The sequence below is a fragment of the Phalangium opilio genome, unplaced genomic scaffold, assembly GCF_054372755.1.
Source record: "Phalangium opilio isolate 3A_F unplaced genomic scaffold, DU_Popi_V2 ptg000031l_1, whole genome shotgun sequence".
Taxonomy (NCBI): Eukaryota; Metazoa; Arthropoda; class Arachnida; order Opiliones; family Phalangiidae; genus Phalangium; species Phalangium opilio.
The window spans coordinates 1,984,638-2,007,094 of NW_028324158.1; the positions used below are offsets into that span (position 1 = coordinate 1,984,638).

A 22,457-nucleotide genomic window follows, 5' to 3' on the forward strand; every position below is an offset into this window, starting at 1 on the left:
CTTTTTATTAAAAAATTCTCAAGCACGCACCGTGTCGAATGAAATTTATCGAGAGATTCGATAAAATTTGCGCGCGATGTGACAATCGTGGCTCGGGACATGGAGCGTGCCACGAGAATTTTGTTAACAAAAAGGGAGGGAGCTTGTTCTCATTTAGAAATTATTGAAAGATCGATTGATATACGAAAAAAATATTTCGTAGTTAACAAACGAGATCGATTAAAGTTACGCATTTATTATTTATGTTTGAACCTTACTTTTTAGGAATAATTTGTGATTTTTAGGAAAAAATAGAAGCCAGTATTTTTAAGATTAATATTTCATACATAGGTGAAATAATGAATTCTATAACAAGGAGTAATGATTCTTTAGTTAGTATTCTATTCTTTCCACTGAGTTCACTCGTACCCTTTTAGATTAATTTAAAAATTAAATCTTTAACGAAGTTGTGTAATATATGATTCTTTCCACCCTGGCAACCGTTCAATTAAAGCCTAATCAACTAGTAATTTTTGGGGATACACGTACAAACGCTGTAACCGTAAAAATCTCAATAAAAAGATAGGATTCGATTAAAAAGGAGGTTCGAGAAGACGAAGTGGAAAAAAGGGTTAAGTAAGAAAGAAAGAGCAAAGAAAAAGAACTTGAGAAAAGAAAAAAGCGGCTAGGAAGAGAGAAAAACTAATTAAAAGCTGGGGAAAGGATTTAACGCCCCTTTTCAATTCGTTCGCGCTTCTTCCAACTAAGACCGACGCCCTAGCGACCCCCAGTGCCGTTTCTATGAGCAAGGAAAACCTAGTGCAATAGGGTCGTAAATCACAAAACTCTAAATTATTTTTCCAACTTGGCCGTTTTATAATAAGAGTCCAATACAATAGCTGTTTTTAATATCTTATTAAATCGAACCTAACCTTAACTGAACCCTACTTATTGGCACTGTGTAATTGCGAATCTCTTATGGGAAATATCGCCAGGAACTGACTTTTTAGCTACATACCGTCAGAGTTGAGTAAAAACAATTAATTATTATACATAGTAAGTAGTTAAACATCCAATTATCAATAGTTTGATATTGAAATTTTATCAAAGAACTTGAAAATTTGACTTCACCATTAACTTTTAAAATTTTCCAGTTACAATATTTTACCACCGCGTACGTTGTATACTCTCTCTTTCATTCTCTCTCACCCCCGCCTCTTCTTTCAGCCTTCTTTTGCCGGGAAACTCAATTTCGCCCAATTATTGAGCGGGCGCGAACGTTAGCTGAAATACTTCATACAGCACTTTGGCAAATCAAAGAAAAAAGATGAGAGAGAGAGAAGAAAGCAAATCAAACCATCGGATTTCCGCTCACCATTTCTTCCTTATTTCTCTTTTTTCTTTATCGGAACTGGAGGGAGATTTCTCCTATGAGACCCATGAGTCTCAACCACTACATTACGTCGTTGCTGGTCTAAGATGGAACATGTAATGTCTGATAAAATGGTTGAGGATAAGGGACACGGTGTCGAAGTAAATCGTTGATGCACACATTTCTTGGTTTTTTTAAACAATTTATTTATTTAGATTTATTTAAGTGTCTGCATTATAGCAAACCTACTTTGATAGAAAGGTCAGAGTGCATCACGAAATGGGAAAGAATGTGTAAAAGTAATGAAGAATCTTCGTTAAATCCCACACATACAGAAAGTAAATTTATAATCAAAAACCATGAATGGCCCAAAAAGAGGACGAATTTCTTATAATTATTGATAAAAATAAATCTAAATTATCTTTTCATGGTAATGTACTGTTATAAACAGCATTATTAATAATTTGAATTTCCTTGACCATGTATTTTGTTTACACAAATAGCCAATAGTGCCATGGCACATCAAGAATAATAGCTATTTTGATCGAATTTCAAGTTTATTTTCATCAGTACTTTTACAAGAATGATTTACCCCTTAAGAATCTTATCTAGCAAACTGTAGATATAGCAAGACATAGTATAGCGCTAGAGTTAGTAGGTTTGGTAGTGGAAAGGGGCCCATTACACCTTCGTCTTGTCAACGGGAAACAAACGATTCTCCACATCTTCCCCGCCTTAACCATCGCCTCTTTTGGAAAAAGAGCTAGAAAAAAGGCGTTTCACGTCCACCCCTCTAGACGATGCACATTTCTTTGACTCACCTTTTAACCCGTAAATAGAGCTGCCTTTCTACTTCCTAAATACATCTTTTCCGCTCCATAGGCTCTTCTTTTACCGTCTTGAGGTTGAGGCATTGGGTTATAATCGCACTAGAACTACGCCAGTTTGAGAGCTTCCAACATACTCGTTTTGTCGTGTCGAAACACTACGTTTGATGTCAAGCCTAATTTGGAATTCTGATGTTTTGTGAAGTGCGTGACTTTGTAATGCGTAAAATAGAAATATCAAGATTATTTCATGGTAAATGACTCACTTAGATAAGTGTTGATCGAAGACATCACAAACATTCTCAAATATTCCATTTAGAAAGAGGATTTTCTGAAGAAAGTAGTAAGTTATACAGGCTGAATGATGATATTGCTTAAAAAAGAACAGATTAGAATGTTCAACGATTGGCACGAAAGAAATAGTTGTAACTTTTGGTCTTGAAAAGCTCTGTTATTCGACATTTCAAAAGTATTTATTGTTCGGAAATAGGATAATTTACATTCTTCTATTACGTTATTTTCGAATGTAGCCTTGTTCAACCTAATACATAGGGGAAAACAGAGTAGAAAAAGATTATAATTTTAAATCGAAAATAGTTCAGTTTTCCTCGCATTATTACATTAATCATAAATATTATAAATTACCAATGAAAGAGACACTTGTGTGCGAATTAGGCATGATCTGATCTCGGTGAAGCCCGATGGCGATCGATACCGACACCAATACAAACCGACACAGGTCAGTATCGATATTTACTTACTTTGATAAAAGTAAAAACCGATGTGAGTCAATACCTATATTTTAGGTGGCAATGCCATCTAGAATTCTAGATACATGTGAAAATAAACAAATTATTTAAAGAAAAATTGTAATTCCAGAAAAATTATATTTTAATACCTTATGATCACTTAATTGTCTTTAAATGCGTTTTGTTAGTTAGAAAACTCGTATTATCAGGTGTATTTATCAAATTCACCTTAAGTGTTATTTAGTTCATAAGAAATATTTTTAGAAAACCTTCTAGACATCAGAAATGTAAAAGCACCATCTACGTATAATATTAAATCTACATTGAAAAATGTTATGTGGCGCCATGAAACATTTTTTAATGAGTATGATGAGTATGCAATTAAACCAATTTTGCCTTTAATCGGGAAATCAACAACATTGGCACTGGTACCGGTTCTTCCCTCAAAATTACTTGGAACATTTGAATTTCTATTCTGAATTCATCGGAAACCTATTTGCAAAAAATGTATTAGTGGTGCCAAACATATATTTTTTTACTTCTTATTCAATTATAAGCGACGTTTTTGATTTACAAAAAATTGGGGAAAGTCTTATGTTGATGATTTTAACCAGGACATTAAAAGAATATATTCGAACCTTATTTCCACAATTGAAATTCATGAATAATTACTTAATCTAACCTACTAGGTGGTGAGCTTTTTTTGGTGCCTACGTCTTGGATAGCTGGGGCATTTGGAAATCTTTAGAGAGTTTCTGGAACCTTTTATTTAATTGCACAAACGTTCCGTCGGATAGCGTAGACTTGGGTTACCCTGAATTAATCTCTTATTAGCAGAAACTCCCATCATTTCCATTGTACCATCTAGTACCCCAATTGGATAAAAATCTTGGTAATAAAGAAACCTCTTAGTCGTAGCGAGAATGAACAAGACGAAACTAGCTATTCTACATCTAGTTGGGATACAAGGAAATTCCATTAGTAGTATGGGCTTAAGGGTTTGGAGGTCGACATGCAGTCAAACTCCAGACTCTTTTACAACGTGTCTAATTAACCCACTCGTTTTTGGACTTTCATTCGCTTTACAATGTTGCTATGGAAGAACGAACAAGCGTGTCTAAGAATTCTTCAGAGAATGCTATTTTTTAAAGAATATAGACTTCTCCTTAGGGAGAAGTGTCGTTATATTCCGTTTTGTACAAGCTACAATTAGGGGATATTTGAATGACATCGTATTAAAAATTATACTCAAAAACATTAAACAGAAATTGCTAACTCGTTGATTGCAAATATGAACAGTGACTTTGATATTTCAAGTCAATAGCTTCTATGTGCTAGTATATTATTCTTTTATTTTTTATGTTTGCTACTAATAGGTGTTGTTTAGCCAAATATAGCTGTAGAACACATGTCTCTTCTAGCATTTTTTTTGGGGAAATCCGGTTTTCTTGCTTGAGTGACCGTCTTTTTTGAAATAAGGGACGGACTGACATCATGATCATTAGGCGTTGGCGCCATCTATTATTTTGGTAAGTTGTTTTATCACAGCTTCCCTCTTCGTTCGTTTTCTGATTATTATTTTTTTGGCAATTTTTCTCATCCTTAAGGCTGTAAAAATATTGATAATTTTTGAGACGAGTATATTTAAATGGTGATTTCAACCAAGCTCTTGGTCGAACATGTGGTCCTTTAAATATGAGATAAGCTACTCATCTTCCAAACTTATTCTATAGGGAGTAAATAATTTGGCGTAGCGTATCAACGCTTCTAGACAGATAAATTAACCCTCCGTAATTGACATGGCTCTCGAATGGTTTTCCATTCGGTCTAATCTCTTTCCTGATGGACGTTTCCTCTAACCGAGGGGCTAGTCATTCGTTAAAATTTTGTACACCTGGCTTCTGGTTGATAAATTTTTATGTGAATTCCGTTAATTACAGAATGCATTCCTTTATTTCCGCGATTACGATTATTTTGGTGATTTCCATAACCTTTAAACTGATTTCCCGTTATTGCCGCAGATTCCTGTTTGATTTCCAAAGAATTTCGGTGCTTTTTGGTGATTGCAGCGATTATTTCTATTTCAACTGATTACGATTTTTATTTTGCGATTTTCGAATTCCTCATTTCACGAAATGTGTGATTTCCGAGCTGATTACAAAAGATTACTAGTAAATCATGTGATTTTTTCTCGAGATTCCAGTGATTATCGGAGATTTCTGATAACCGTTGAAAACCCACAAAAATGATCGTGATTACTGATGATTTTCTAAGAATTCTTGAAATTAAGTAATCGATTTTTGTGGTTTTGTAATCAAGTGACTAACCCCTCGTCTTTAACATACTAATTAGGAAAAAATACATTTTCCGATTTTTCATTTTATAATGATTTCTTCAAGCATAAATTTTTTATCCTTCGGGTGACTCTTCACTTTGTTAATCTGAAATTCTTTTTCGTTACGCTTCTTCATTTTACTTGACATGCTCTTTTTACCTTCAGATACAGCGTTTCTCCAGCATATGTTCTTTGTTATTTGAATTCACTTGAATGAGGTAAAAGCCATTTAAATTTGTTCCACTTAAAGTTTAGCTTGCTTTCTTATTCAAAGTACACGAAATGTTGACATTGAAAATATGTATTTAGCCTTACACACTCTCTTTTGAGTGTTGCCTTCAGAGCAACTGCGTACGTTGTCAGGGCAACAGAGCTAGGATAGTCACAATACATAGTTTGTGATAAATATTGTTTTTTCCCGATTTGTTGTGAAAAGAGTTTAGAAATGTTGCAAAACCTAATAAACGAAGCGTTACATTTGCATCCATAGGCATAACATCATCATCATTAATTTTAATTTTTTATTTTAAGCAATGTTTTCAATAATTTCATAATCATTAATCTCTATTATGTTTTCTTCTGTTATAATCTCTAATGATAGGTTTTATGACTGGAGTGTTTTTCGGCTGATCCCTTAATTAAATCAAAAAACCATCCTTATACATTAAAGTCGATATGAAGTTTTATTTAAGAGAGATATCGCTCTTTTACAACTAGTATTGTCTCGCAGAAAAATCTGAAATTTCCTTTTCATTAAGGCCCATATGTAAGTTAAGCCGGCGGCAAAATTTTTGATGACAATTTGAAATTGGAAAATTCAAGAAAAACCTTTTTTTTTGTAATTGTATATTTTATTTCGATACTACAAGTAATTTCTTAAAGTAAGGATTGCTAGGCTCGAGTAAAAGAAAACTGATAGTATGGATATTTTTGAAATACTTATCGGCTAAAATTCAACAAAAATTATGAAAATACATATTTTTGAACTCAATCATATAATGACACATGGTTCTAATAAAGGAATTAAAACTATTAACTTCTATGTATATTAAACTTTCGGATCACGCTCAATTGGTCATTCACAAAATCCCGTACGCTACCTGCTAAATCCAACTTAAGCGATCAGAAAACATTGCCATAATTTTAATAACTTTTCAATTAGAACGCTCAACTTTCATAATTAGAGAATTTTTCAACTGGAACTTTACTATAACAAAATAATTAGTTAAAAGCTAAAATCTATGCTTGAACACACTCCTTAAGTACTAACAAGGTAAAAAAAATAAAATAAAACAAATTGAACGAACTACAAAAAACCTAAAATTCTGACTAACTAACGAGCTGAAAATCTTTACTTGGACCAATTATTTAAAAAAATCAAAAATTTAATATTAGTTTCAAGCTTAAAAATATTTTTGAACAAACTGTTCCTAAAAATACTTTCTAAACTAGTGATGCCGCGAATACTGATTTTGCCGAATACCGAATACCGAATATTCGGCCATGCTCTCGGCCGAAGCACCGAATATTCGGGCGTGAGATATGTGCAACTCGCGCGAAACCGGTTATGAGCTGTAACCCGTTCCGCGAAATACGTACATCCCCCGCACGGACCGCAATGGGACAGGTCTCATCATGGAAGAAGAAGGGTATGGAATGGTGTGGTGATTAGGCAGACGGCTACGAGAAATGTAGAGCCGCGTGGGATTACAGCGTGGGAAATAAGGCGGTGGCACAGGGCAAATGACCAGTTTAAAAATTGCCCGGACCAGTTTAAAAATTAAATCGGAGGGGGGTCAGTGGTCCACAGGACCACTAAGAAAATTCAATGGTTTCCAGAGTCCACACATTAGCTTATATATTTTAATCATCCACTTCTTCAATTTAGCAGACGATGCGCCCTGGTCAGTGGTCATGGACCAGTTTATTTATTCCAGGCCAGAGGGGTCGCTGGCCCAATGTCCACTTTAAAAAAATTCCTTATTTCTCACCCTGCGTGGGAAAACTCTCCTCTCCTCTCGGCACTAGCTGTAACGCGATTACTGCTCTGCGCAATATTGGCGCGCAAGCAGAGAGAGGGATACACTGTTTAGATCCGCTCTTTACCGCCTCTGCTACAGCGCGCCTCGGGAAGGAGGGAATGAAAAGGGGGAAGTTACGATTTTTCAACGCGCTCTCTTTAACACTATAGGACCCGTCTATAGCATCTTTAGGTTTTTGGTTCATTTGCGAGTAGATCGTCTCACTATATGCTTTTTTTATTCATCACAACTTACCACTGGTAGATTATAAATATGAAAGTAAAAATTGTTATTGAAAAAATAATTTTTGAGTAATTTTTCCGTTTTTTTCCTTCATGATTGGAGATTCGGTATTCGGCCGAATATTACGAATTATTCGGCCGAATACCGAATACGAAAAAAATGGCCGAATACCGAATAGTAACCGAATATTCGTGGCATCACTATTCTAAACACACTACTCGTAGTCTAAAAATCGTTTTTGGATAATCTAATTTTTTTTTTGGACAAACTACTTACAAGCTTAATACATATTTTGGACAAACTGCTAATATCCCTAAAATCTTTGGTTAGAGGAACTATTTACGAAATATGGAAAAGTTCATATTACATGCTAATATCTTTTCGTGGACAAACTGATCACAAAAAAACCCCTCAAAATCCATATTATTTAAATGCTAAAATCTTTCTTAGACAAACTACATGCTAAGTATATTTTTTGGACAAACTACTTGCATTCTAAATGTATTTTTTGGACAAACTACCCCTGTAGCACTAGTGAAACGCGTTAGAGTCGGTTCACAGTCGATTCGTCGGTTTATCGTCGAGTCGGCATTTACGACTTAATTCCGACCTTTACACAACCTATTTTGCCAACTCCGCTTTGAAGTCGGCTTCGTGGATCGCATATTAGGAGTTGGCTTCTGGTAGATTTTGAGGTCGGCTGACCAAGTGAAGGTTGAAGTCGGCTGCTCGACTGTTTACCAATCGAGATGCGGTTCGTTCCACCCTGTTTATAATAAAACGTACAGAGGTCGGCACGGCCGACTACATACCGGCCACAACAAATAATAAAGATGTCGAATTAATACGACCGGTAAGTAGTCGGGCAAGCCGACCTCTACACGTTTAATTATAATCAGGCTGGAACAAACCGCAACTCGACTGGTAAAGAGTCGAGCAGCCGACTTTAACCTTGACTTGGTCAGCCGACCTCAAAATGTACCAAAAGCCAACTCCTAATATGTGACCCACCAAGCCAACTTAAAAGCGGAGTAGGCAAAAAACAAGATCGGAGTTTCAATTATCAATCATTCAAAAAAGGCGCGATTGTTAAGGTTGAGTGCACCATCTACCGTATATATGTAAAAGTTTCTTACCAATGTAAAGTAAACATTTAAGAGCCATTCGTTTATTAAATGCATTTTTAAATATTACTTGCAGTGTCCGATAATTTTTGTATAATAGAGCTAGTATACTTATGAATGCCTTTCATTACTACTGGGTCTATTTAAATATTTCTCCCTGGTGGCGAATAGCTATCAAGCATAATTTTACGTTGTTCTGCGGCGCCCTTACAGAGAGTTAGCAGTCCCTGTGTTTTATACTCAGAGAGAATAGCATATTCAAATGCGCGGGATGCCATTTCGCTATAGCTCGGCGTGTTCACCATAGAATTTACAACCAAAGAGCGTGGAGGAAGGATACGAGCTCTATAAGAGCATAGCCCACTCGATCACGCGCTCTACGACGCAAACTGCTCGCGCTATAGCTATAGCGCGAGCAGCTTGCGTCGTAGAGCGAGCGATCTAATTGGCTATGACAGGAGATGCCAACTAGTACGCACGCGAGGTGCCATAATTCAGCAAGTATCCTTCCTCCATGCAATGAGCTTCAAACAGGGCTGCACATAAGGCACTAGTTACGGCATTTAAAAAGTTTCCATTATACTACTAAATTAAATCGAAATCTGCAAGCTTAATTACTAGCCAGTTTTACTACTAATAAAATGTCTATAGTCATGAAAAGAATGCCTTGCCCTTGATTACTAAAATCACTCGAAATGTGCTGAGGTATACTATAGCCAAAACCCAGCTTGACTACTAAAATAAACATCCTTATATACTGCCCTTCTTCGAACTCCTTCCTACAGCTGTAGCCGTAAGTTCCTGTAACCGTTGTATTCATCCCGTGATTCCCGTCGCCGCGTCGCGTTTGGGAGGTTGAGAAGAAATCCTAGGGTATGGAGTGGACCGCTTAGTTTTTTTTCAATTAGGTTTCGTTTTTTTAGTATTATTTTACGCTAGCACGGCTTCAAGATCGATATAAAGAAACATTGTTAAAAAGGTAAGAAAATTATTTGTTTTTTTTTGTTCCAGGTTTATTTATTTATTTAAGGGCTAGGGCTTAGTAGCCCTACGTTTTGGCCTTTCATTAAGCCTTGGGCTGATTATTGGTCAACGTGTTTGGGCCGGAGCAAACTTTCAATACTAAGTCTGGCTTACAATTATAATTCTAAAATTAGATTTGAAAATTATCATTAAAATTACGAGAATCAAATCACATGGTAAGGATATTTATTTTCGAAAGGGTTACTAATATTATCTGGTAAAAACTACATTTATAGTGTTATAGCATTAATGTTAGGTAATTAAGTGGGTGTTTTTGTTAAAAAGGCAAGATGAGTGAGAATCATTCTTCAAGGGGTAGTTACAAGTCCCTCGATGAATTAAGCATTAGGCAGAAGCGCCGAAAAAGAGCTCGATATCTTGCGAATGTTCTAGAGAGAGTCGAAGATACTAATAATATTTTGGAAAATCAGACCTGTGCGTCAAGCACCGCTAGTTCTTATACTTTGGTTTCCCAAACTACAACACGTGTTGGGTTAAATCATGATAGTCCAATTTCAATAGGTTTAAATTTGGCGAGCTCTCATCATGGTAGTTCAATTACAGGTGATCATAATATTGACTCTTCTGATATGGGTAGTCCTCAGCCTCATTGTTCAGTTAGGGGTAGTCCTGAACGTAAATGTCTAGATAGGGATGGTCCTGAACGGAATTGCCTCGATAGGGATGGTCCTGAACGGAATTGCCTCGATAGGGATGGTCCTGAACGGAATTGCCTCGATAGGGATGGTACTGGACCTGAATTAGGTTCTGATAGGGATGGTACTGGACCTGAATTAGGTTCTGATAGGGATGGTACTGGACCTGAATTAGGTTCTGATAGGGATGGTACTGGACCTGAATTAGGTTCTGATAGGGATGGTACTGGACCTGAATTAGGTTCTGATAGGGATAGTCCTGAACCTATGGGTTCAGATAGGGGTAGTTCACATTCTAGTGGTTCAAATATTGGTAGTCCTAGCTGTTCCTCTCAAGGTAGTCACCATTCCCTTGGTTTTCATATCGAGCGTGGTTCAGATCCCAGTACTTCAGATAGGGAGGATTCTGAGGGAACCTCAAGTAGCTCATCCGAAGAAGAACAAATAGACTTGCAGTCTGGTTTGCGAAACTGGGCCATAAATCACAATGTTAACCATGTAACTCTTAATGCCCTTCTCGTAATGTTGCAAGGTAATGGGATGAATTTACCCAAAGATGCACGTACTCTGTTAAAAACTCCAAGATCAACTAGTGTTTTAACAATAGAAAATGGTGAATATTTTCATGCCGGATTAAGTGACGGTTTGGAAATATTCTTACATGAAAATCCAAATTATGACAGTGAAATATCTTTCGCCATAAACATAGATGGCCTTCCCATTTTCCATAGTTCCGCTAAACATTTTTGGCCCATATTGGCCTGCGTTTTTAGTTTTTCATTGGGTATGATAGGAAAGCCTTTTGTAGTTGGAGTTTTTTGTGGAGAGGTTAAACCGGGTAATTTAGAGGAATTCTTGAGGCCCTTAATAGTTGACTTACAGCATTTGGAAGTTAATGGCTATGAATATGAAAACCGACATTACATCTGCAACCTAAAAGGGCCATTTATTTTGGACACTCCGGCTCGGGCTTTTGTTAAAAACACAAAAGGTCACACTGGTTTTTATTCATGTGACAAATGTTCTATAAAAGGAAGTAGACATCTTCGTCGAACTATTTTCAATGATGACAGTTTTAGTGTGCCACCACGTAGTAATGAATTATTTCGAATGCGAGACGATGAATTTCATCATTTAGTTGGAAACATGTCCCCCCTCGTAGACTTGAATATAGACATGGTGAGGCAGTTCCCATTGGACTATATGCATCTGGTTTGCCTTGGAGTGGTCCGAAGAATAGCAAAATGTTGGTTAACTGGAAAACTTTACGTTAGATTAAGTAACCATTTAACTGATCTTCTGTCCGAAAAGCTCGTAAACTGTAGAAAGTATGTTCCGACTGAATTTGCACGCAAACCCCGAGCTGTGAAACATATTAAACTCTGGAAAGCCACGGAACTGAGACAGTTTCTTCTATATACTGGTCCCATAATATTAATAGATATACTGAAAGATGATGTTTTTAAACACTTTCGGTTACTTCATTGTGCTATTTATATTCTAGCACACCCCACTCTGTATAAAGAATACGCCGATTATGCAGGTGAATTACTTAAAATGTTCATAACCATGTCCAAACAATTTTATGGATTAGAGTTCATTGTTATGAATGTACATGCTCTGTCGCATGTCGTTCAGGATGTAAAGATGTTTGGGCCTCTAGACGCATATAGCGCATTTCCTTTCGAAAATCACCTCCATTTCATAAAAAAACATTTGAGAAGTCCAAATAAACCTCTTCAACAGCTAATTAAAAGAATAGGCGAATCAAAATCATTTGCAAATTCCCGAATTCGAAAAGATTTAAGTCTAAAAAAACCGATTTCAGTCAATTTTACATTTTTGCCTGCAAATGCTGAAACTTTTAAAAAGCTTCATACGCCAAAATTTGTTGTTTCCGTATCTAACGGGGATAATTGCTTTCAGTTGAATTCCGGTGAAACTGTGGTTGTGAAAGTAATTTATAAAAACACAGACAAGGAAATATTTGTTTGCGGATGTGTTTGCAAATTTGTCAAAGACCTCTTTGATTATCCATTAGCATCTTCCAAATTAGGAATATTTGTTGGACGTCTATCAAATCAAATTAACACTTATAACTATTTAAGTTTAAAAAGGAAATGCTTATTAGTGCCAAACGAGAGTTTTTTTAGCGTTGTTCCATTGCTACATGACGCCTAATAAATATAATTGAATATAAATAGTCTGCAAGGTAATATATCTAGCTTTTTAACAAACAATCTCTCTAAAGTAGTCGGCGTTGGGTTGGAGCGACGTTTTAAATATTTTACTGCACATGGTTTGGGAATCATAAAAGACGTTCGAATTGCCATATCAACCAGGATTTACCCTCGGATACCAAGTGCAAGGCCATATTTCAAAACATTAGTTCAATTTCCTGGTGTGGACTACTTTACATTCCCTATAATAGTTTTATTTGTTCCCCATCAGATGTATGCCATAGTTAGTTTTGTGGATGAGCCCGGAGCTATAGATATTGTTCCAACATCTTGGTGTATTGGAAAAAACCAGTGTTTTTGGCCATCAAAAGCTAAAAGCGGTGAAATTACGAAATTACAAATGGCTTGTCAACCTCCATTAACAAACTGGGTAACCTACCATATCAAAATTCTGGCGAACGCTCGTAAGTATTACAAGGGGACCAAAAGTCTGGATAGAAAAATAGGCATAGTTTCTCTTTTAAAGAAACATATGAAAAAGCAAGACAAATTTGTAAAAAAGCAGAGGATACATCTGACTTGCAAAGTGACAGAGAAATTAAAAGAAAAAGAAAGCGAAGTACACTTGTTGACAGTGAGCAAGAAAGTGATATAGGAGATGGGGATGAGTCGAACCGTTCAGGTGATGAGAAGTGTAGTGGGGAAAACAATCGTAAGTTAGCTGTACTCTCTACGTATTTTGTCTTTCTTCTGCCTAAAATTAGTCAAAATTTATAGGAGTGACACAAGGAAGAAAGAAGCTAAAGAAGAAACGAAAAAGGGATTTCTTAAATGGTGAATAAAGAGCAAGTTATTTAAATTTTCAAATTGAGAATTATACCTAAAAGCGGAAACAAAACAAAAAGTTACATAATTTGGTAATCGGGTGTTTGGGCTCAAGTTTACTAAGATAATTCTTATTAGAATTTAAATAGCATTATTACTTAGATATTAAATCAGGATTATCTTTAGTTACTTTTCTGTCAGCATTACGGGTTTAAATTGTCTCATAATATGCTTGCATGTAAATTGTTATGAGATTAGTTACAGAACCGTTCAACTCCTTTAAAGTGCCATTTAACAAGCGAACTAATATTTCTCCATAAATTTTAGAAGCTTCACTGAAACAAAAGGCCTCTACCTGCATTCAGTTGCCCACAGCTCCAGAATTTGTTCCTATTAATTGGAAAATTAATCGAAAAACCATTTCACAGCCGCAGCATATATTGGATTCTAACGAAAAAGTCGAGAAATCGGTAGTTATAAATGAAGAAACCCCATATACGATTCATGAAAGTTCCAGTTTTGTGTCAGACAAATACAATACATCAAATCTGTTGGAAAATACCAATTCTACCGAAACCCAAGCTCAAATACTCAAGGGTAATACTGAACAGCAAAGTCAGATCGACGAGGTCAGTAAAGCGCCAGTAGTGTACAAGTGCAGTGAACATCAAGGAAAAGTTGAGACAGATAAAGGGGTTACTTTCGATGAGAATGAAGAAAGTGTTACCACTATTCAATCGTACGAAACACAAGCTTTGAATAAACCACAAGAAATTTTCTCTTCAATCGTATTGCCTGAACCAAATTGCGTAGTGCCTGCGTTAAATTCAGGTGTACCACCTCCAAGTTTAAACAACATACGAGAATCTCCAGTCGAAACTATCGATCAATCTTTGCAGCAAGAAAATAAACAAACATCATCTCAAATGGAGTTAAACGAAATGTCTCCTCAAAATTACATCCAAGAAGACTTGGCTACTGTCAGTTCTGAAACAAATCAACCAAGAAACAGTGAGGAAAAAGAAGTGCAAATTGGGAAACGTCAAAGTGAAACCAGCACTATAACAAAAACTAGACGTGGTTGTTTAGGAAGTAAAATAGTCGATAAACTAAAACGCCGTAGTCTAGCCAGCAGCGGATCATCCCGCACCAAGTCAAGCTGCAATGAGCTAGTCAGCACCAAGTCAAGCTGCAATAAGCTAGTCAGCTCCAAGTCAAGCTGCAATAAGCTAGTCAGCACCAAGTCAACCTGTAATAAACTAGTCAGCCCTAAGTCAAATCGTAATCAGTTAACAAGCCCCATGTTACTACGTAATCGGCTATTTAGCGCCGGCTTGACCCGTAAAGAAAAAGAAAGTCCAATGTTAAGTCCTAATCAACAAGTCATTCACAGTTCAAACCGTCCAATCAATAGAGGGCCAATCCGTCCAGCCACTGCAGGGTCAACCCATAAAATCATTAACGAAAGTCACCTGACCACCAACGCGTCAAGTCGTCCAGTCACCAACGCGTCAAGTCGTCCAGTCACCAACGCGTCAAGTCGTCCAGTCACCAACGCGTCAAGTCGTCCAGTCACCAACGCGTCAAGTCGTCCAGGTACCAACGCGTCAAGTCGTCCAGGTACCAACGCGTCAAGTCGTCCAGGTACCAACGCGTCAAGTCGTCCAGGTACCAACGCGTCAAGTCGTCCAGGTACCAACGCGTCAAGTCGTCCAGGTACCAACGCGTCAAGTCGTCCAGGTACCAACGCGTCAAGTCGTCCAGGCACCAACGCGTCAAGTCGTCCAGGCACCAACGCGTCAAATCGTCCAGTCAACAATGGTTCAAGCCTGGACGCCAATAGTGGGTCAAACCGACCACTTAGCGTGTTAAGCTCTACCAACAATAGAGGGTCAGACCGTCCAGGTGGTAGCGGGTCAGACCGTCCAGGTGGTAGCGGGTCAAGCCATAACGTCATTAGCAGACCAAATCGTTCAATCAGTAGCGAATCAAGCCATTTAATCATCACCGGATCAAACCGTCCAGTCAATAACTTGTCAAGCCTTAATGTTTCAACTGGTAATTTAATGTCTGAAGGTAATAAATCTTACTGTCATTGCTTTTGTATTGTCGTTTCAATACACAACTTGTTAATTTTTGCAGAGAGATTTCAACAAACTGTCATTATGATGTTGACTGATTTAAATTCAAAGTTTGACGAAATGTCAAAGGGTTTTGTTCAAAATGTGGAATTTTGTTCAACACAACCCAATAGCTTGAAACTACCAATTACGGATGAACCTGCACTACGAACTGTCGAAGAACTTCTTCAAAATGAAGAAGAGAAAAAGAACGCCGTAAGTGTATCAACAATTTGAGAACGATGATATGCGTATACGTTAGTTAAAATGCATTTGATATTAAAAATTAGATTGCGTTGTTTAAATCTTGGGGAGGAAAATTTTCCGACGACATTATCAGGAGAGCTTTAAGAAAAACCTTTGACCATGCTTTAGTGTTACAAATGAACTGGAATGGGGCGAACGGCAAAATTGCCTTTTCAAAATTAACTTTGAAGACTGTGATATTTGGTATGCTATATCTTTAAAGGGATATATATAATTTAAGTTCTGCAACAAGCTTATTTACTTGTAGAATTTGAGTATTATTTTCATATATTTTTTTGTCTTCAATATAGCTGCTGTTATGGCACATCCCAAATTAAGGAAAGCCACCGAATATGAGGTCGAATCCGTAGTTATAAAATGGCTTAAACATAAGGCTGATCGTAATGGCGGAAGACTTAAACGACTGAAAAAAAATAAGAACATCCATATTGTTGACTCTGTAAACAGCGATGATGATGGACATTTTAATGAAGAAAAAAGCTTTCGAGATGACATAAACTCTGACATCGGGGATTTTCATGATGATAGAAATAGCGATAAAAATCGAAACAGTGATGAACATTATTTTGAAAACGAACTCTCTGATTGATTGTTTAGATCACCCTATTTAAACTGCTGCCAAAAATAAATCTCAAACTTCAACAATTATTTTTAGCTAAGCGAGAAATATATTTTTAAGTAAAAAACTCTACTTGCATTTTGTTAATTAACCCAGCAAATGGCGGGTAATTCAGATGTCCTCCGAAGCTTCACATTCAAAAAGTTAGCAGTTTAAATAGTTTCAAACTTCAAATGTTAAAAAAAATAAAAAATATCATTTTTCACATATATTATAGCATTTTAATAACCAAAACAAATATCACTATTTTTAATAAAAGCTAAAACAGGTGGGGAAAGGACGACCAACTAGAAACTGGAAAACTTACTATAAATAGGGCAGTGAGCCCAAAAGTAAATGAATGGTAAACCGACCATTTACGCTCTAGTTAGCCAACCATTAAGCTGTCTGGTCGATAACCCTGTGGGACCCGACCATTAAAGTGTGTGCAAACCGACTTTTAATATACTCGTAAGCCGACCTTTAATGTACCCGAAAGCCGACTATTAAAATATGTGTAAGCGGACCCGACCATTAAGTTATGTGTGACCCGACCACTAAAGTATGTGTAAGCCAACCTTTAATATACCCGTAAGCCGACCTTTAATGTACCCGGAAGCCGACCATTAAGATATGTGTAAGCGGACCCGACCATTAAGTTATGTGTAAGCCGACCTTCAATATACCCGTAAGCTGACCTTTAATGTACCCGTAAGCCGACCTTTAATGTACCCGAAAGCCGACCTTTAATGTACCCGAAAGCCGACCTTTAATGTACCCGAAAGCCGACCTTTAATGTACCCGAAAGCCGACCATTAAGTTATGTGTAAGCCGACCTTTAATATACCCGTAAGCCGACCATTACCCGTAAGCCGACCTTTAATGTACCCGTAAGCCGACCTTTAATGTACCCGAAAGCCGACCATTAAGTTATGTGTAAGCCGACCTTTAATATACCCGTAAGCCGACCATTACCCGTAAGCCGACCTTTAATGTACCCGAAAGCCGACCATTAAAATATGTGTAAGCGGACCCGACCATTAAGTTATGTGTGACCCGACCACTAAAGTATGTGTAAGCCAACCTTTAATATACCCGTAAGCCGACCTTTAATGTACCCGGAAGCCGACCATTAAGATATGTGTAAGCGGACCCGACCATTAAGTTATGTGTAAGCCGACCTTTAATATACCCGTAAGCCGACCATTACCCGTAAGCCAACCTTTAATATACCCGTAAGCCGACCTTTAATGTACCCGGAAGCCGACCATTAAGATATGTGTAAGCGGACCCGACCATTAAGTTATGTGTAAGCCGACCTTTAATATACCCGTAAGCCGACCATTACCCGTAAGCCGACCTTTAATGTACCCGTAAGCCGACCTTTAATGTACTCGGAAGCCGACCATTAAGATATGTGTTAGCGGACCCGACCATTAAGTTCTATGTGACCCGACCATTAAACTACGTGTAAGCCGACCTTTAATATACCCGTTAGCCGACCTTTAATGTACCCGGAAGCCGATCATTAAGAGTTTAAATAGAGGCTAATACCACTACTTACGGACGATTAAGCGACTCTTAACCAACGCGTAAACCAACCATTATCCAACTGGTAAGTACACCATTAAACGACTACTAACCAACCTGAAACAGTCAATTAAAGAGACCATTAACTGTTGAGAAAGCCGACTTCGGTTGGTAATCAAATTCCGGTTGGGGTAACGTAGTTATCGAGTCGGCAACAGCTAATTTTCAGTGACGGCAAAACAATGTCGGTCGACAGTCGGGCCGACCTTCATATGACCCGGACATTTCGACGGTTCAAAGTAAAGCCCACCGACGCTTTTGCGTTAATGTCGGTTGGACCTCTTACCGACTGCGTCGGTCCAACGTCGAAATTGCTACAGGGGTACTTACATGCAAAATATCTTTTTTGGACAAACTACTTACATGCTAAATATCTTTTTTGGACAAACTACTTACATGCTAAATATCTTTTTTGGACAAACTACTTACATGCTAAATATCTTTTTTAGACAAACTACATACACAAGCTTAAAATTTTTTTTTGGACTAACTACTTCCTAAGTAGCTAAAAACACTATGAACCTTCTTTGAACAAAGCAATTACCAGGGTAACTGTAATTTTCGATTTTCTCGGGTAAAATAGGAAAACTGTAATTACCCTCGTCATTACCGTGTTAATTGGTAAATTAACACCGAAGTTTCATTTCTTTCTCTTCGAATGGTTAAGAAGAAGAAAGTGGATGTTGCTGTTCAAAAGCATTTTGAGCTGCAAACATAAAAACTGTGTTTAAATAATGTACGATACGATATGCTATAAAAAGTATAGCTATGTTCAAGTGATATTTTTCATTATTTAGCTTGTAAACGATCAATATAATTAATTTTTGAATTTTCGTAAATTTCCATGAACGGTAATTTACGGCATAATTTTCGAACCCTAGGCTTAACTCGTTTACGAAGCGAAAAAATACCGTAGTTTAGTGTGGACAGTGCTTCACTGACGTGCATGATTTTTCATGCACCAGTTTTAGTATCTGAATATGTTCCATTTGAAAAAGTGCAAATGGCAGATTTTTGTCCCCAATAAGAACATTTTTTATTGGTTAAAAATATTGATATCGTACTATCAAAGTTAAACGTTCAAGAAATTTAGGCTAATTTAACGGAAAAATTTACTTAAATTCGAATTTGACCAATTCATTCAACTTATGAGATTTAAGAGTACACTAAAATGTGGATTCTGTTAAAAATGAGTGAGGGTCAATTCCGTTCGACTCTCAAAAGTCTATTAGCACGTGGTTAGTGAAAATATTTATTAATATTCGAATGTTGCAAAACTACTATTGTCTGATCAATGCCTGTCAGGGTATTTCGGAATTTTTATCGAGACACATTTGCCATACACTGATCGGAAACGCTAGACTAGCTATCTCGCAACTTCGCTGAGAGATGGCACTTTGAAGGTTTAAGAGCCGGTTTTAGACTTTTCTCTCACATAGAGCCGCGACCGAATCCATCAGGTTGAAATAGCAGCACCATTGATGTCAAGAGTGTGTTTCACAAATTCCGTATCCGTGAAATATGACTGTCTATTTATTTTACAATTAATGAGAAAACAGAAAACACGAGCTGTTTTACCCTGGACGTCTGGTAAAAGTAAAGAAATAGATAATGTAAAACAAAATATCCACTTTTGAAAAAGAGTCTGTAACCCTTTATGGCTGGAGATGTCCGGGAAAAAAAAGTGAGCACTTATGTTTCGCGACTGTATTCCGGGTGACACTTAACTTTAGGAGGTAGAAGTATTCATTTTGTCGCGAACGAAGAGTTAACGCTATAAAGCGTCTTTTACGAAAGCATTTTCGGGTTTCATTGTCTTTTCCGAGAGCGACTAATGATCTATTTTGAGTCGTTTAACTTTGGCGGACTTCCGTAAAGCGTTTTGCTCTTCTTAAGATCATAATGGCCACCGTTTAAGTATTACTGCTAACTATCTTTTTGAACTACACATCGAAACGTTTTTCTAACTGTCCTTTCTCCCACGTGGTTAATGATCTATTAGAGCTAAAAAGGGTAATAGTTGCTTCCTATGGCATTTCCGCTCAGGAAGAAAAACGATATTTCCATAAAGGTCCATTGCTTCGTCAATCAAAAGCATGATATAATTTCAAAAAATGTACAAAACTTAGATGTATTTGAAAGTGGGTTTGGGCAAATTCTGATGCGAGTTTATCACAGATTAATTTTCTGAAAGCGTCATAACCGTAAGGGTTAAACTGTTCATCTTTTCGGAATGAGTGTTAAATTGTGAAAGTATGCTGGTTTTGTAATAACGATCGAACACACAGCTAATTTCGGTTTTGTGTTCAACAACTGCAAAGTTAAAAATAATATAGTGCACCAGGTCCAGCACAAAAAACAACGCATGAAAAGAAACCTGTTTAATAGCATAAAAATTATCAATCATACATAATATTAGTAAGTTTATGCAGTTGAGGCCAACGCCCCTTGACCAATAAAAGGAAAATGACAGTATTTTTTAGACTTCGGTTTTCCAGAGTAGATAGTATTATTCATATTCTACTGAATTCGAAAAAAATGTATATTAAACTTCATCATGTTTCATTCACTCTAAAATTCTGTCATTTTCGGCCATAATTGTAACTCATTGTGCACTTGACTTCGTTTTAAAAAATTATAACTGGAAAACTTAGTGGCATAACATTCGAATCTTTGTATTTGAAGGGATTTCCACAAGTTCTTGAGATAATAAAACAACGCCTCAAAAGATTGAGCATCATCTGAGCCACACTTATCTGAGTCACATTTTAAGTTTTTGAAGGAACGTATCGAATATATCAGAGTTAGGCGATATATGAGAGAAACGTACTCAAATTTATACAAGAACTCGCTTATATAAATTGATTTAAGTAAATCGTTGACATGTTAGCAGAACTAAACATTACGGATAGAAATTTTCCAAATAATCAATTATTTTGGCTTGTTTTTATCTAAGCGTATAAGGTGCCTTTTAACCTATTATGAATGAATGAATAAATAAATACGTAAGATAGTCAGCCCCAGTTGATTGTACTGAAATTATTTCGAAACAATGATGGAAGCCGACATGAATTTTCTCTTACGAAATTAACTTCAATGGCTTTCACTGTTATATATTTGGATTCAAGTTTTACCACCAAGTATATGTTTCATAGTTAGGCTTTTACTTTATTCATTTTGTTGTGTTTGTCATTTTGTTACCATAGCAATGATTATCATTTGGCTATAAAAGTAGCTGATTTATTCCTTTAGTCAGATAAATTTTTTGAGAGGTAAAATGGACTGTATTATGCTGTGTGGAAATCTCCGCGGTTGTCTAATATCGATATTTTTCTCGATATGGTTATTCGAGGTCAGAAGAATATTTACAGGCTTTACATAGAAAGTCGGGTAAATTGCTAAAACTTGTGCTTTGAAATCTTCTTCTGCCTGTCTAGCAACTACACATTCCAAGCGGTATTAGGAAATAGGAAACTATTTAAAAGTAAAAAAAGACAAATTTGCATAATTAGGTTTTTAAAGAGCTCTTCAAACGGAAATGAAAAAATAATGAAATAAAACGGTAATTGAAAATCATGTTTATGAAATAAATTGCTCACTACGACTCTATTTCTTCTGTCTTGCAATATGGTATTTAGAAGTTATTTGAGTGTGAAACTTTTAAATCCATTATAATCAAAAGGTCATCCACAGTGAAACTGGCAATTTGTGCTTCAAAGTACGGAAATCTTTGATTTATTAAATACGATTTAAAATGTTCAATATTTGGATGATTTTCAAGTTATAACCACGTATTTTTGGCTTATAGCTCTCCGTAAATCTATAATTGTCAGGTAGCTCAAAATTCAGAAGAGTCCTTCTGAATCACTGATTTTGTTTAACGAAAAAATCATTGCATAAAAATACGAAAATGGTAGCGAGAAAAAGTTAAATTAGTTTTTAATTATTTATACTATTTTATTATTACTTACCAATAAAGCCATTGACTTTAGCGCCTCTTTACTAATAACTTCAAGAGATTGTGATGTCATTAGTGTCTCGCGTATTAATTCGCTAGCATTACGTCCAATGACAAGAAAGCGGTAAAGTTAGCAAACAGCTGGATTCTCTCTCTCGTTTCGGAGCCAACGTCTAAGCCTCGGTTTTTGCGGTTTTCTTACGGTTTCCTCGATCGATCAAACTCCTCTGCCTTATACTCCGGTTCAAATTCATATCCGGTTACTCTCGTACCTCGATTTATATTTTGTTTTCAGTCTCGTCTATTTTCTTGTTCATAAAATCACAGACCGATGCAGAAAATTCAACTTGTACAATCATCTCAAATCCTACAATATGAGGCGTTAAAACTAATAATACAACAATAGCGCCATCACGTGATAGCGAAATGACGTTGCCGAATAAATTTCCAAATCACGAAAAATATCACGTTTTTTAAAAAAATGTAATGACTCCTCATTTCTCTCCATTTTAATTTGGTTTTAAATTAAAGATTAACTAAATTTAATTCAGAAACACAAGCTAATAGAAAATTTTGGTTCTTCATATCAT

The 22,457-nt window shown here is 36.5% G+C and overlaps 1 protein-coding gene and 1 long non-coding RNA gene across 2 annotated transcripts; one reads left to right on the forward strand and one right to left on the reverse strand.

Annotated features, from left to right (window-relative positions):
- The first annotated feature begins 9,114 nt into the window (after window positions 1-9,114).
- LOC149687464 (uncharacterized) lies at window positions 9,115-16,551 on the forward strand. Its single transcript, XM_089869555.1, has 8 exons — window positions 9,115-9,629; window positions 12,781-12,973; window positions 13,036-13,221; window positions 13,287-13,343; window positions 13,662-15,410; window positions 15,477-15,670; window positions 15,745-15,904; window positions 16,012-16,551. The coding sequence occupies exons 2-8, from the start codon at window positions 12,781-12,783 to the stop codon at window positions 16,308-16,310; spliced, it is 2,838 nt and encodes a 945-aa protein (XP_089725681.1). The 5' UTR covers window positions 9,115-9,629; the 3' UTR covers window positions 16,311-16,551.
- Window positions 16,552-20,524: 3,973 nt separating this feature from the next.
- Window positions 20,525-22,162, reverse strand: LOC149687465 (uncharacterized). Its single transcript, XR_016383850.1, has 3 exons — window positions 21,881-22,162; window positions 21,509-21,776; window positions 20,525-21,383 (listed from the first exon to the last, which is right to left on the reverse strand). It is a non-coding gene; the product is annotated as an uncharacterized LOC149687465 (long non-coding RNA).
- Between the last annotated feature and the right edge of the window lie 295 nt (window positions 22,163-22,457).

What these genes read in the sequence shown, in the direction of transcription:
- LOC149687464 (XM_089869555.1), top strand. Translation starts at nt 12,781, where the DNA reads ATGTATGCCATAGTTAGTTTTGTGGATGAGCCCGGAGCTATAGATATT. An exon ending in AAAAAGGGATTTCTTAAATG is followed by an intron (nt 13,344 to 13,661) that starts GTGAATAAAGAG and finishes CATAAATTTTAG; the next exon opens with AAGCTTCACTGAAACAAAAG. An exon ending in AAGAAGAGAAAAAGAACGCC is followed by an intron (nt 15,671 to 15,744) that starts GTAAGTGTATCA and finishes ATTAAAAATTAG; the next exon opens with ATTGCGTTGTTTAAATCTTG.